This window comes from Podarcis raffonei, chromosome 11, assembly GCF_027172205.1.
Source record: "Podarcis raffonei isolate rPodRaf1 chromosome 11, rPodRaf1.pri, whole genome shotgun sequence".
Taxonomy (NCBI): Eukaryota; Metazoa; Chordata; class Lepidosauria; order Squamata; family Lacertidae; genus Podarcis; species Podarcis raffonei.
In genome coordinates this window covers 9135097-9151031 of record NC_070612.1, presented here as the reverse complement: position 1 = coordinate 9151031, position 15935 = coordinate 9135097, and the positions used below count along the sequence as shown (strand labels likewise).

At 47.7% G+C, this 15935-nt stretch overlaps 1 protein-coding gene across 2 annotated transcripts in view; it reads left to right on the top strand.

Annotated features, from left to right (window-relative positions):
* Positions 1 to 15935, top strand: part of ST8SIA5 (ST8 alpha-N-acetyl-neuraminide alpha-2,8-sialyltransferase 5) — a 57061-nt gene that overhangs the window by 38622 nt on the left and 2504 nt on the right. For both annotated transcript variants that reach the window (XM_053408545.1, XM_053408544.1), the window contains 4 exons: positions 3448 to 3534; positions 5391 to 5535; positions 8906 to 9018; positions 12140 to 12232. In XM_053408545.1, coding sequence (XP_053264520.1) covers positions 3448 to 3534; positions 5391 to 5535; positions 8906 to 9018; positions 12140 to 12232 — 438 coding nt within the window. The remainder of the gene's footprint in view (positions 1 to 3447; positions 3535 to 5390; positions 5536 to 8905; positions 9019 to 12139; positions 12233 to 15935) is intronic.

Genomic DNA, 15935 nt, shown 5'->3' with positions numbered 1-15935 from the left:
GAGACAGCCCTGTGTTGTGTATACGGTGGAACCTTGGTTTTCGAACGTAATCCATTCCAGAAGACTGTTTGACTTCCGAAATGTTCGAAAACCAAGGCACAAAGGGCAGTCTGCAAATTTAATAGAGAATATTGAGAAACTCTCAGCAGAAGCCATTTGACTTCTGAGGCGTGTTCAAAAACGAAAGCATTTATTTCTGGGTATTGCGCTTTCGAAAACCAAAATGTTCCACTTCCGAGACAGTCGAAAACCGAGGTACCACTGTATACATATAAATAAAGGCTGATGATATGCAATGTCCAGACTCTTTATATTCAAACGAAACTTTACTTTCATAAACATATAACTGAGAAGCACATATCTACGTTCTCATGCTTATTCACTTTGTTCCTTATAGAGAGCACAGGTTTCTCCCTATTAACACTTAGGGGTCTTCCTCTGTCTGCTTCATCCCAGAGAGGCCACACTGACACAATATTGTCCTCAGCAGCATTCAGGGAAACCTCTCTCAGCAGCCGTTCTCCTTCACACAGAGAGAGAGAAGACCAGAAAAACAGTTAAAAAACGACAGTTACCGGAATAACAGTCACAACAGAATGCAATGCCTCTCTCATGTGACTCACAGCCAGCCAATCACATGAGAGCTACTGCCACAGGAAAAACCCTATGCTAAGAATGCATAGGCAAAACATTCCCATTTCAGGAAGTTATACCATTATCCGTAACACCCTGGACAGGTGAAAGCAGCTGGATTAAAGAGCAGTTAGCGCTGGCATCCGCAGAGTCACGCTGACTTGGCATAGTTGGCTCTCGCCAGCCCCTCCACTGAGAAGCGCCCTTGTTTCCCAAGTTGCACTGTGGTTTTCTAGCTTCCTTTCTGACCCCCCCCGCCTGCCCCCATTCGCTGTTTTGTGCCCCGAAAAGATTTCAAAATTATCACGCTCGGCTGGTCTGAAGTACAAAATGACCTACTTCTTTGAAGAGTGACTTATGGAAAATCCTAAATTGCTCCCATTTTAAATATTAAACCCCTTCTCTCTGGAGGGGAAGCGAGGGAGGGAGGAAGCTCATTGTGTTTGAGGCAAGGTTGGACAAATGTGTGAAGGGTGTGTAGAGGATGGCTTTCTATCCTGGCATAAACCTTTTTTAAAATATAAAACCTTTTTTAAAATATAAAAAAAACTTTCCCCATCGGTTTTGGAGTGCCTTCCTTCTTCTGGGGTACTACAAACTGCTGCAATTCAAAGGCATTGCATTGGGTGGTTTGGAAATGTATTTGTATTTGTTTTTTCTAAGGGCCCCTGAGGATTGGAGGGTTTTATATGGGTGCATTCTGCAACATGCCATTGATGCAATAGTATTGCATTAGCGATGGATTCATACTGGACCATCCACACATCTCTCTACTTTGTTAGTTTTTCTGCAAGGTTTCCCTGATGATACTGTATTATTGCTTTCTGGAGGGGCACTCTTGCACTCCAGCACAACAATAGCAAACCACCACCATCACCAACCAAACAAATGAAAGAAAGAAACTGGAACGTTTGTGGTATAAAGATTACATTATTTCAGCTGCGGGACATGCATCAATTGGAAACAAATCAGTATGACCACCCAGAAGGACGGTTTGAGCATATTACACCAATCCTGGTCCGACTGCACTGGCTACCAATTAGTTTTCGGGCCCAATCCAAAGTGCTGGTTTTGACCTATAAAGCCTTAAATGGCTCAGGACCACAATATCTCAAGGCCCGCCTCTTTCCATATGAACCTACCTGGACCCTGAGATCATCTTCTGAGGCCCTCCTTTGTGTGCCTCCTCCTTGAGAGGTCCGGAGGGTGGCAACACGAGAACAGGGCCTTCTCTGCAGTGGCTCCCCATCTGGGGAATGCTCTCGCCAGGGAAGATCACCTGGCGCCTTCATTATACACCTTTGGCCGCCAGGCAAAAATGTTCCTTTTTAACCAGGCCTTTGGTTCATTTGATTGGCAGCCCTTTTAAAATGCCGCCCCGGCGGTGGTTATTGGGTTGTTGTTTTTATTTTGATTATATATTTTGTGGTTTCGTGTTTTGGTTTTGTTCTGTGAGCCACCCTGAGACCTCTGGGTATAGGGTGGAACATAAAATCAATCGATACTTTTGCAGGTGCTAAACAGTATCTGTATAAGTACCCTATGAGCACAAATAATCATAGACACACAAGGAAATGGGTGCTTGGAGGGGCCTATAGAAGGCAAGGACTCTTTTGGGACAAGCAAAATGCCCCAGGGCCACTGTTGAGGAAACACACTTTGCTGACAGAATTCCCCTGAGCCTGCTCCTCATCTTCCCCATTGCATCTTGCTTGTTCACTCATCTTAGAGCCAGTGTGGTGTAGTGGTTAAGAGCAGTGGACTCGTAATCTGGTGAACCGGGTTCGCTTCCCTGCTCCTCCACATGCAGCTGCTGGGTGACCTTGGGCTAGTCACACTTCTCTGAAGTCTCTCAGCCCCACTCACCTCACAGAGTGTTTGTTGTGGGGGAGGAAGGGAAAGGAGATTGCTAGCCGCTTTCAGACTCCTTAGGGTAGTGATAAAGTGGGATATCAAATCCAAGCTCTTCTTCTTCTTCTTTTGCCCAGAGGAGAGGAGGAAGTGAACAGCAGCAATGGCAAGGAGGAGGAGGAAGGAGGCAACACTGCCTCTGCCTGCTTGGCCATTGGCTCTGTCTCGCAAGCGAGCAAGAGGTAGCCACAATGAGGCAGAGGAGCCCAGCCTCTGGCAACTTTGGCACCTGAGGTTTCCCTCCTCTAATTAAATGAAGTGGAGGAATCAGGGAGGGCGCAAGCATGCAGAGCTGGTCTCTTATCATGCTGGTTGCATGTTAAGATTGCCTTCTGCAAGGAAGTGGAGGTTGACACTTGTACTATCCATTAAAGCGTCAGTTGATAACACTCTGGGAATCTGCTGCGATGGCTCAGTTAGCTCATTTTCTCAGATTTGGGGCACAAAAACAAAATACGTGACAAGTTTTATGAGAAGGTAGGGTGATTTTCTTGAACGTGTTAACAACAGAAAAGGAAAAGGGCTGTTGGCAGATATAGATCATGGCTTGCTTTACAGCACATTAATAATAATTAAGTAGAAGATGAAAAGCAGCCTGATAGCATGCAGAAAGATACCTCACCCTTAATTGTTAATGAGATACCAGAAATGACAAATTTAAATGGAAAGACCCTTGTTTTATTTTCATTCTCCATGCTGTTTTGTTGAACCAGATATAAACGGCAGTTAGTAATACCTGTATATAAAATTGGGGGCTGCCCTAGATTTATATATCAAGGAAATGTTTGCCCACCTCAGGCTAGTTCTCACCGCAGTGGCAAACTTTGTTTCTGCGTTGGGAGTCGATAGCCTCTTGGACCTACCCTCTAAGATTAATTAAAAGATCCTTTCTCCCTCTTTTAGGGTGAAGCAGACAGAGTTGTTTGAAAGGTGGAAGAACCTTCAGATGTGCAAGTGGGAGATGAACATCACCGAAGCCAGACAGTTCAAGTAAGAGGCGTCTCAGCTCGGGGGTGGCAGGACCTCAGCAAGCACTGTTAGCTGAAGAACCGCACTTGGCTCTTGCATTGTGCAGCAGCTGCTCTTGGTTTTGCAAGATGGAAGATTTTTTATAACACTTTAGATCTTCCCCATGATATAAGTAAGGCCATTGCTAGTTGGTCAAGGGAGGGCAGCTCTTTACAGGTCACATTTAGACAATGAGAAATCAAGATCCAAAGCCCCCCTTTTAGCCTTCCTGGGCCTCTTCCTGGGACAGCGCTAATTGCATAAACATTAAAACCTTCCAGAACTGGAGTTTCCGCCGCCCATGTCTCTTGAAGGGCGATGATGTTAAAGTAAAGGAATATCTGTAGATTGAGATAAACATATAGACCAGCTGGGCACATTCCAGGAAAGGATATTTAGGTCATTGGCTGATTCTTGGATTTTTGGATTTGGGGCACCCTCAGATATTTTCATTGGGATGTCCCACAGAGCCTAGGACTTGCCGATCAGAAGGTCAGCGGTTCGAATCCTTGCAACGGGGTGAGCTCCCGTTGCTCGGTCCCAGCTTCTGCCAACCTAGCAGTTCAAAAGCAAGTCAAAGTGCAAGTAGATAAATAGGTAAGGTAAACGGCGTTTCCGTGCGCTGCTCTGGTTTGCCAGAAGCGGCTTAGTCATGCTGGCCACATGACCCGGAAGCTGTACGCCGGCTCCCTCGGCCAGTAAAGCGAGATGAGCACCGCAACCCCAGAGTCGGCCACAACTGGACCTAATGGTCAGGGGTCCCTTTACCTTTACCTTTACAGATATTTTCAGCCGTTGATTCTTTAGGGCGGTGGAGTCTGGCGTATTTGTAGGGAGGTGGGGTAGGATAGAAAAACCTTTTGTAATAGGGACTGATTTGGTGTGTTTAGTTTCTCTGACAGGGCGTCCACCCACTGTATCCGTATTTCAAAAGATGGAAGATATTTGCTCACCGTAGCAACATGGGGTGGCTAAGGGCCGGTCTGAAGCCAGTGGTGGGCGGGGCTAAAGCAAAAAGTGGGTGGGGCTCTGTGACGTTAACATATGAGAGTGCTGGAGGTGAAATAGTTAAACAGGTTACCCAATCAGGACCCGGGGGGGGGGGAGTCAGAGGGACTATAAAACCAGCTCTGGGAGGAGTTCGTTAGGAGTTGGGTGGGTGGTTGGAGTGGGAGTGAATTGGGATAGAGTTTGTGGGTAGGTTGAGTTAGTGTAGTGAAATAGGCTGAGTCAGGAATATTTAGGGGCTAGGAAGTCAATTAAATATCTGAGAGGGGGTGTAGTGAGTGAGAGCAGGGAGCGGAAGCGATAGGTCTGGATAGGCACCCCATGATTGTAATTGACTGATACTGTTTATGAAACTACACACTTGTTAAACTGCAATAAATCAACAGTTTATGTTCCAATTTCACCCTGACTGGACTCAGTATTGTCCCAGGTAGGGCCTGGGTGGTGGCAGCGAGAAATAAAGTGGTGGCACAGGGATCAATAGACGGTGAAACGTCCGGGGACCCTGTCTGATCGCCACAGGCTCTACTCCCTCCTGTCTCTGTTTTCTCACCCTCAACGCCCCCTTTCCTTGCCTCTTCTTCCTCTGCCCAGGTGGCTTCTGGTGCCAGGAGAGATCTCTCTCTCACCCCCAGAGGACTTCTGAAATTAGGCTGAGGGCCACATAAAATTTGGGCAGGAGCTCGTTGGCGAAACAGTGTTGTACGCATGCAATATTGACATCAACAGCAGCTGATTCACAGCTCCCTGCCACACTCAGTGTTTGCCTGGGTTGAGGGTCTGCCTTCGTCCTGTGGTTGACCCACATAACCTTGTTTCTCCTTCTTTAGGGCTACTCTGTCAAGGTGCTGCAATGCCCCAGCCTTCCTCTTCACCACCCAGAAGAACACTCCTCTGGGAACCAAACTCAAGTACGAAGTGGACACAAGCGGCATCTTTCACATCAATCAAGAAATATTCCGAATGTTTCCAAAGGTGCGGTACATGTTGTTGACTTAGCATAATCTCAAGACGCCGTTTCTATTCAGAGGCGTGCGTCGGGTGGCAATCTTGCCATCCTCTGCGCTGCAATGACTTCCTGCGTAACCGTTCTGATCGCAGGCCAACTGTTCTCTTTGCCGTCACATTCCTGTACAACAGCTGATAGGCAGCTTAGTTTATATTTAGCAGCTTTACATCACGGGAGTATCATATCCATGTGGAAAATGACTGATCAACAGCCGAGTATTCTCTGGCAGGGATGAGTGCAGAATTGCTTCTGGTATATAGCTAAGAAAACGAGATGATGCCCAATAGTGACCCTGAAAGACTGACTGACAGCAGTGCTTAGCATTTATATAGCACATTAAGCGTTCCAAAGTGCTTTACGTATACAGCGCATTGCTCCTTATGGTGAGCCCGGTGGCTGGTCTGGGAGCACCAGTTGCATTATTACTGTTTTCAATTAATTCAGATTAGAAGGTGGCTTCTAAGTGGTTTACAGGTGTAAAACCAAATCTTTCTTCTTCTTCTTCTTCTTCTTCTTCTTCTTCTTCTTCTTCTTCTTCTTCTTCTTCTGTGATCCCTCGTAGCCAAATAAGATTGTCTTCTATAAACACGGTTTTAACAATGAGTCCATAAGTGACTGTGGAGGCCAGTTCTGGATCCACACGTCCTTCCACAGTGGGGACATTGGTTTCCGGGCGGGAGTTGATCACGGTGTTGATTTGCCAAGCGTGCCTTCCTCTTAGCACGTTTCTCCCTTGCGTCCTGAGTTCGAGTGTCTTCAAAGCCCATGACACCTTTGGTAAAGGCTGTTCTCCAGTTGAAGCACTTGCAGGCCAGTGTTTTCCAATTGTTGGTGTTTATACTACATTTTGTTTTAGATTTGCCTCGACAGTCTTTAAACCTCTTTTGTTGGCCACCAGCATTACGCTTTCCATTTTAAAGTTTGGAATAGAGTAAAGGTAAAGGTACCCCTGTCCGTACGGGCCAGTCGTGTCCGACTCTAGGGTTGTGCGCTCATCTCACTTAAGAGGTCGGGAGCCAGCGCTGTCCGCAGACACTTCCGGGTCACGTGGTCAGCGTGACGAAGCTGCTCTGGCGAGCCAGCACCAGCGCAGCACACGGAAACGCCGTTTGCCTTCCCGCTATAAAGCGGTACCTATTTATCTACTTGCACTTAAGGGTGCTTTCGAACTGGTAGGTGGGCAGGAGCTGGGACCGAAAGACGGGAGCTCACCCCGCCGCGGGGATTCGAACCGCCGACCATGCGATCGGCAAGTCCTAGGCACTGAGGTTTTACCCACAGCGCCACCCGCGTCCCTTGGAATAGAGTAGATGCTTTAATTAATTAAATTGATTGATTGATTGATTGATTGATTGATTGATTTAATTAATTAATTCAGGTTACCGAGGTGGCTTCTATGTGGTTTACAGGTATAAAACCAATTACAGATGCCAATACTGTAGCATTGTAGAAAGTGGTTGCAGGTGGACTTGATCAGAAGTCTGGAAGACTATTGGAAGGCCACTTATAACAAGCTGAAGACAGGCCGTCAGGTCATGCATCCATGCAGATGAAGGCATCCATTTGTGCTGCTGCAGATGCACCATGGCGTCTCTTCTTTCCACGCTCCTCCTGGTGGTCGTTCCTCCTCTGGTCCACTGCTTTGGATGCACGACTGCCTGCCTGTCTCTAGGCACTGCCGTCATCTTCAAGAGATCCCCACATGGCAAGGTTGATGTTACTAGCCTTCATGTCACGCTTGCAGACATCTTTGTAAAATGGAGTTGGTCTGCAAACGGGGCCTGGGGCCTGAGGCCTGCTCCCCATAATGGCAGCTTTATTTTCAACCCCTTTTCCTAAATTGCGTTCTGGATCAATCAAACGTTTGACCCTTGGCGTTATCGCTTCCCATATGTCAGTTCCAACCTAATGTTGCTGGTCCATCTCTGAACGTGGTTCTCTTTGCCCCCAAATCTCAGAGGACTCTTCGTTGCGCCATTGGGCTTTCTGCCATTATGAGCACCATGCAACGTGTGCTATAAATAAATAACATTAAAAGCAACAACAACAACCACACCACATTTCATGTCACCGTTTCCTTCGGATGTATTTTTGTTTTACTGTTGCGGAATTACTCATAAACTATGCATGTACTAATAGCAGCATTTGCATGCTTACATAAGCAAGTCTTTCCATCTCCGTGAGGTGCCAGACATTATAAGGAAGCTAATGCATCAGATCGTTTGTCCATGTAAACCAGGGATGGGTTTGACTCCAACTTATGAAGACACGGGTTGCGTTCTGCTCAGGATGTGAACGGGGCTCTGGAATGGATCCCGTTCGCATCCAGAGGTACCACTATATTCTCTGTTTTGCTTCTGTGGAGGAAGACACCAGGCAAGGCAGCAAGGCGGGTTTTGTTGCTTCAGCACCATGGAGAGCTCCTAGTGAGCACTTTGCTCCAACATAAAACAAGGACTTTTTGGGGGGTATTTTTATTAAAGATTTTCTTGATTTACAGAAGTATGTGTAATGTCTCTCTCTTGTATTTTTTCCATGTAACATTTTTACAAATCAGTTTCATTTGTTGAGACATTAGGAAGAAAAGGGGGAGAGGGGTGGAAGATGGGTGGGGTGGGTTAAACAAGGACTTTTGAGACTTGTGCATTCAGTCTACGTCTCAAGGGTCCAGAACTCTGGCCTGAAAACCAGCACTTTTCTTTCACTCCATGACCTCCCGCCTTTGTGTTCTTCGTAGGCCACTGCACTGGTGAGGTAGCTCATTTCCTTGGGATCTTGACGGGACAGCCTTGGGTTCAGTTGGGCTCTGATCACCAGAATTCAGGCTCAGAGCTGGGAATCTGGGCCTGGCTCCTTAGCCAGGGACACTAGCTGCCAACCCAGTGTCCTGGTTGCTGCTGGTCATGATGGGGTAGGGGGTGAGGCCACCAAGATCTAATAACATGGATGTTTTGTACGTATGACCTAAAATGTAACAACAGAGCTTTCCTGCAGAGTCAGTCCATCCATTGCACTGTCAGTCACTGACTGTAGAGCAGGCTTCCTCAGACTTGGCCTTCCAGATGTTTTTGGCCTACAACTCCCATGATCCCTAGCTAGCAGGACCAGTGGTCAGGGATGATGGGAATAGTAGTTTCAAAACATCTGGAGGGCCGAGTTAGAGGAAGCCTGCTGTAGAGTAATCAGATGCAGGGAAAACTCAAGAGATGACCATATCTGTGTGTGCATGTGCGAGCCCAGAGTTAACTGTGTTTCATCCTTTCATCCAAGGGAACAAAACCAGTTCCTGCGAGGGTTGCCACTGCTAATGAACCGGCTTACTCCATTTCTCTCTAGGAGATGCCGTACTATCAGTCCCAGTTCAAGAAGTGCGCTGTGGTTGGAAACGGAGGGATTCTGAAGAACAGCAGATGTGGCCGGGAGATCGACAGTGCCGATTTTGTGTTCCGGTAACAGTTCTGCTGCAGTTACTTCAAGGGATTATCAGTTGTGTATAGCACATGAAGGGGATGCGGGTGGCGCTGTGGGTTAAGCCACAGAGCCTAGGGCTTGCTGATCAGAAGGTCGGCATTTCGAATCCCCGCAACGGGGTGAGCTCCCGTTGCTCGGTCCCTGCTCCTGACTACCTAGCAGTTTGAAAGCACGTCAAAGTGCAAGTAGATAAATAGGTACCGCTCTGGCGGGAAGGTAAACGGTGTTTCCGTGCGCTGCTCTGGTTCGCCAGAAGCGGCTTAGTCATGCTGGCCACATGACCCGGAAGCTGTACGCCAGCTCCCTTGGCCAATAAAGCGAGATGAGCGCCGCAACTCCAGAGTCGGTCACCTAATGGTCAGGGGTCCCTTTACCTTTTATAGCGCATGAATGTTTTGCTGTGAGTTTTTGATGTGTATGTGGGATCTTTCTTCACACATGGTTCACCGGGCCTTGCACATATTGTCAATACCAGGCAGTAAAAGAGAGGAAGTGGGAAGGGGTCCTTGACTTAAGAAGTAGGGAATAAGTTTTAAGCTTCGTATCCTAGAAGGAGCCCAGAGTCTCCAAAAGCTCACTAAACTTCTTTGGGAAGCCAAGCAGAAAGCATAGTTAAGTTATGGGACAGCAAGTAGTGGTGGATCTCAACTTGGATGGTTTCAAAACAGGATTGGACAAATTCATGGGGGAGAAAGCTATCAGTGGCTATTACTGGTGGGGTTCCCAAAGGCATCTTGTTGGCCACTTTGAGAACAGGATGGGCCATTGGCCTGATCCTGCAGGCCATTCTAGTCCAAAACATCAGTAGGATCCATGTTGGAAAAGACTGCTGTAGCACCCACAGGGACGCGGGTGGTCTAAACCACCGAGCCTCTTGCGCTTGCTGATTGGAAGGTCAGCGGTTCAAATCCTCGTTGTGATGGCCTGGGACTCGGGCTCAGACTCGGAACCAGAGGAGACTCAGTCTGCACTGGATCCTTTGCCTCAGGCATCATCTGAACCAAGTCTGGGGCCTGATCCTGACGAGTCCCAGTCTGCACAGGTTCCCCTGCAACAAACACCAGCTGGGCCGAGAGACTAAGGTCTGCAGAGACTAAGGTCTGAGAGAAGGAGAGACCTGAGTACTCGCAGGAGGAGTGCTCACCTTCGGACGAGACAGGGAGGTGAGTCACCGGGGGATCAGGACCGGCCATTACCCCGTCAGAGATAAAAGGCTGTCAGACCCCGCCTCAGGTTGTGGGAGCAAAATTGCTGCATGCCAGATCCTGCCCCGGTCCTTGCCTGGTTTCCTGCCTTGGCCCTGTCGGACAGACTCCCAGTGGAACCTTCGGATTCTGGACCAGTCCTGGACTGCGTTTCACGGGTTACCCCTGGGCCCAGCACACCCGTGACAGAGTGAGCTCCTGTTACTCTGTCCCAGCTTCTGCCAACCTAGCAATTTGAAATCATGCTAGTGCAAGTAGATAAATAGGTACCGCTGTGGCAGGAAGGTAAATGGCATTTCTGTGCACTCTGATTTCCATCATGTCGTCCAGTTGTGCCAGAAGCGGTTTAGTCATGTTGGCCACATGACTCGAAAAGCTCTCTGTGGACAAACGCTGGCTCCCTTGGCCTGAAAGCAAGATGAGCGCCCCAACCCCATAGTTGCCTTGGACTGGACTAAACCGTCCAGGGGTCCTTTTACCTATTTTTACCTTTAGTACCTACAGTACATAGGAAGGAAATTGGCTTGCGCTACTTCAGACCACTGGTCCATCTATTTCAGTATTGTCACCACTGACTGAGACATCCCCAGTCCCACTTCAGGGTTGAACCTGAGACCTTCTGCATGCAAACCATATTCTCTACCACTGAGCTACGGCGACCCTTCGCCATGGCTCCTGTTCCTTGCACTCGTGTTCCCCCACAGCATACAAATCCAAAGTGGCCAGAGTTCTCTGAAGGCAGAAGGTCTAGAGTTCACTACTCTGTATGATGCGTGGCTCCACCTAGAGTTCAGAGGGTGAAACTGCTCACATCACCTACCCGGTTTCTCAGGGTGTGACACAAGAGGCACTCAAAATAATAATAATAATAATAATAATAATAATAATAATAATAATAATAATAAAAATAAATTATTATTTATACCTCCGCTCATCTGGTTGGGCTTCCCCAGCCACTCTGGGCAGCTTCCAACAAAATATTAAAATACAGTAATGCATCAAACATTAAAAGCTTCCCTTCAGAAGCTTTTAGGGCTGCCTTCAGATGTCTACTAAAAGCCTGGTAGTTGTTGTTCTCTTCAACATCTGATGGGAGGCGTTCCACAGGGCGGGCACCACTACCGAGAAGGCCCTCTGCCTGGTTTCCTGTAACCTCACTTCTCGCAGTGAGGGAACCGCCAGAAGGTCCTGGGTGCTGGACCTCAGCGTCCAGGTAGAACGATGGGGGTGGAGACGCTCCTTCAGATATACTAGACCGAGGCCGTTAAGCCCCTTTTTTGTAATTTTAAACAATGTTGTACATTAAGGAATCACAAGCTGCACCCGCCCCTATTGTTGAAATGTTTTGGATGACGGAATTAACTATAAAGGTAATATTTGTGCTGAACATCTAGGGCAATGTTTCTCAAGCTTAGGTCTGTTTTGGCACTACAACTCCCAAGATCCCTAGCTAGCAGGACCAGTGGCCAGGGATGATGGGAGTTGTAGTCCCAAAACATCTGGAGGGCCGAGTTTGAGAAACATTGATCTAGGGGGGGAAAGAGGACTGAGGGGAACGTCTGGAGAGTTCCTGTTTTAAAAATCTGCTTAATTCAGGTGGAGAATGGAGGGCTACCACTAAAAATGGCTTCTCCTGATGGGTCATTTCTCTTGCGGCGCTGAGAGCATGATTTATAACCAGCTGATCAGTGGGTACAGGAAGATATTCCTTTCAAAGAAAGCAGTCTGCAGAAGGGGAACCCACCCTACTTTATTTGGAATCAGGGAGAGCTAGGTTCAAATTCCACTTCCATTAAGCCAGATCACTCACTCTCTCAGTCTATTCAGCCTACACATCTTAGCTCCTTGAAGGAGAGAAATAATAATGGCCTCTTTGTTGCTCTGTTCTTTCCAGGTGCAATTTGCCTCCCATTTCTGAGAAATACGTTGTAGATGTTGGTGTAAAGACGGACGTCGTGACGGTTAACCCCAGCATAATCACCGAAAGGTCAGTTGCTCGCCTCTTCCTTGCCCACGCTTTCCTCCTCCTCCTGCGACTCAGGAAAGGAGCAACGGCGCCTTATTATTAGCTCTGGTGGTTCTTGACTTCGTAATTTCATAGCAACTGGAAATCAGAACAAAACCGGGCCTTCTTCTCAGCGAGGCAAATGTGTTCAGAAGGTCCCTGCAGACTTCTGCCCTACAACTCACCTGGCTCCTTTTCTGACGTTTTTCTTTTTCCTTATTGGAAAAAGTAAGATCCACAATAAGTAATGCATTAAACAGCGATATCCCTTGATGCTCTGCATTTTCAAAAGAGAGGAGAAAAAGAAATGCAAATAAATCCGCTAATTATCTGCCTTTGCGAGACTCCCAATAAACTTTATAGTTATAGTACCTTTTTGTTGTGAGTCAAGGACCCTCCACCAGTGGTAAATAAGACACAAGGACACATGTATTTTAGGTTAATGGGCTAAAGAAGGCCACAACTTTATTGGTTACAGCATGTGAGTGGTATTGGCTTAGGCATTGGATCAAACAATCTGTACATGACTCCACCTTGCTCAGTGGGGAGTCATTCGAGGGTTAACAACCAGTGGGAGGAGCTTGTTGATGCAAATACAACTGGAAGCTTCCCCTGATGTCACCGGGGGTCATGCTGTTAACGGAGGAATCCGAGGGCTCCCTTGGACAAAAAGACAAAGACACCAACCAGGACAATTTGGAGCAAAACAGCAGCCTGTAGGCTTGGTCTTTATTGTAGACTGTTGTGACGGGACTCCCACCCACCACAAGATGAAGCAAAATGGAAGCCCAGCACAAAAAAGTCCCCAATTTTTATTAGTTGCTAATCCCCCAAACTACACCCCTAAGACTACATCACAACTACATCACAAATACATCACAACTACATCACAAAAAGGAAGGGTTGAGGGAGGAGTTGTGGAGGTAACCTGAGTATCTTGCCACCTGGCTGGTCCCTCCTTTCCCCCTCCCCATGAGTATTTTCCAGAGGACAAAGGGGAGTTGGCAGTTTCCTGCCCCCAGAGGGAAGATCTGATCATTGTCCTTTGTTTCAGTCCGTGTTGAATCCACTCCCATATGCAAGTCCTTTGTGACCCTGATGGTCTTCTGTCTGGGACCATCAAGCTTGGCATGCCAACTGGGTAGGGCTCCTGCCTACGTGTTGGTATGCTCAAGGGATTATGGCCGCCCTGTATCAAACCATCCCCCTTTGATAGTCCTTCCTTCATGGAGCAAAATAAACGTTGACCAGCATAAATCCGATGTACAGTTGATTTACTATGAATTTATAACAGAAACGTCGCATATGTTGTGTGTGAGTGTGTGCGTGTGTGTCGTGTTTGTACAAATTCAATGATTTGGGGTGTGTGTGTTCCTGCAACAGTGCCATGGCCCTAGCCACCAGCAGGGCATCAGACAGGATCCACGACCACCGGATTCCTTTAACGGAATACCCAACAAGGGGAGAGGTAGGTGATGCCACACCCTGGCCACCAACACACAACAAATATTCCAATGCCTAACCGCCACCCAAGCTCGCGCCAAATACCCTCACAGCTCCAACCAGTCCCTAATGCAACTGATGATAGCAGCCAACCACATATCATTTCCTTGATTAGGCAAATGAACGCCATTGTCTCGAAACGGGGCCGCCTCGCTGAGCAGAATGAGGTGCAGTGCTGCTGCAGCCGCTTGAATGCGGCTAAACCCCGCCCCCAAGCCAACCCTATTGGCTGGCCTGGTGGGCGCGGTGCAGCAGCCGGGAAAGGGACGCAGGGGGCCGAATACGTCCCCCTGCTGACGCAGGAATGGCTCGTGCTCACAACACCTCCCCTCTGTGAGGAGGAGAGGCTTTTCAGAAACACAATAGGTGTTGTTGTTGTTTAGTCGTTTAGTCGTGTCCGATTCTTTGTGACCCCATGGACCAGAGCACGCCAGATACTCCTGTCTTCCACTGCCTCCTGCAGTTTGGTCAAACTCATGCTGGTAGCTTCAAGAACACTGTCCAACCATCTCATCCTCTGTCGTCCCCTTCTCCTTGTGCCCTCCATCTTTCCCAACATCAGGGTCTTTTCCAGGGAGTCTTCTCTTCTCATGAGGTGGCCAAAGTATTGGAGCCTCAGCTTCAGGATCTGTCCTTCAAGTGAGCACTCAGGGCTGATTTCCTTCAGAATGGATACATTTGATCTTCTTGCAGTCCATGGGACTCTCAAGAGTCTCCTCCAGCACCATAATTCAAAAGCATCAATTCTTTGGTGATCAGCCTTCTTTATGGTCCAGCTCTCACTTCCATACATCACTACTGGGAAAACCATAGCTTTAACTATATGGACCTTTGTTGGCAAGGTGACGTATCTGCTTTTTAAGATTCTGTCTAGGTTTGTCACTGCTTTTCTCCCAAGAAGCAGGAGTCTTTTAATTTCGTGACTGCTGTCACCATCTGCAGTGATCACGGAGCCCGAGAAAGTAAAATCTCTCACTGCCTCCATTTCTTCCCCTTCTGTTTGCCAGAAGGTGATGGGCCCAGTGGCCATGATCTTAGTTTTTTTTATGTTGAGCTTCGCAAATAGCAATACAATAGGTAGAGACTGTTTTTCGCTAAAAAAAATTCCTCGTCTGCCCTCTCTGTTTTTTTACTATTATTCTGACCATTTCTGTGCTGAGAGCCAGTGTGGTGTAGTGGTTAAGAGCGGTGGACTCATAATCTGGGGAACCGGGTTCGCGTCTCCGCTCCTCCACATGCAGCTGCTGGGTGACCTTGGGCCAGTCACACTTCTTTGAAGTCTCTCAGCCCCACTCACCTCACAGAGTGTTTGTTGTGGGGGAGGAAGGGAAAGGAGAATGTTAGCCGCTTTGAGACTCCTTAAAGGGAGTGAAAGGCGGGATATCAAATCCAAACTCTTCTTCTTCTGCTTAATTGCTATCACCTCTAAGAAATGTACAAAAAGCTCAATACGGCGAGCGGACTAATACCTGTAAGTTTCAACTTGTACAATATACCCTACCTCTTGAGAATCCAGTGTTTCACTGATGACAGGTCTCTCTGTTTCAACCTCTGGCTAATTGCCTCTTTCTTTTGCTACGAAGAAGGACGCCTAGCGATAACGCCACCCGTTCTAACTTACTTCCTCCTCCAGGTTTTTGGATCTCACAATAAAACGTACAGATATATACTGTATTTATTTGATATAATGCATATTTCCGCCTACCCACGCCGAAGGCCTTTTAACTCCTGTTGATTTCAAGCCCACTGAAATCAGCAGGACTTCAAAGAGGTTAAATTTGGCAAGGCCTTTCCCACTTAATCCTCCCCCGCTCCCAGGCATGCTTTTCTTTTGCATACCCAGAGTAGGGGCATCATGCTGCCAGAAAGAGAGAGGGTTTACTCTCTTGGAGGAGAAGGAGGAGTTTGAATTTGATATCCCGCCTTTCACTCCCTTTAATGAGTCTCAAAGCGGCTAACATTCTCCTTTCCCTTCCTCCCCCACAACAAATACTCTATGAGGTGAGTGGGGCTGAGAGACTTCAAAGAAGTGTGCCTAGCCCAAGGTCACCCAGCAGCTGCATGTGGAGGAGCGGGGAAGCGAACCCGGTTCCCCAGATTACGAGTCTCCCGCTCTTAACCACTACACCACACTGGCTCTCTGCAGTCCTGAAGCCATGTGGGGAAGAAGTGGGTGGTTGGG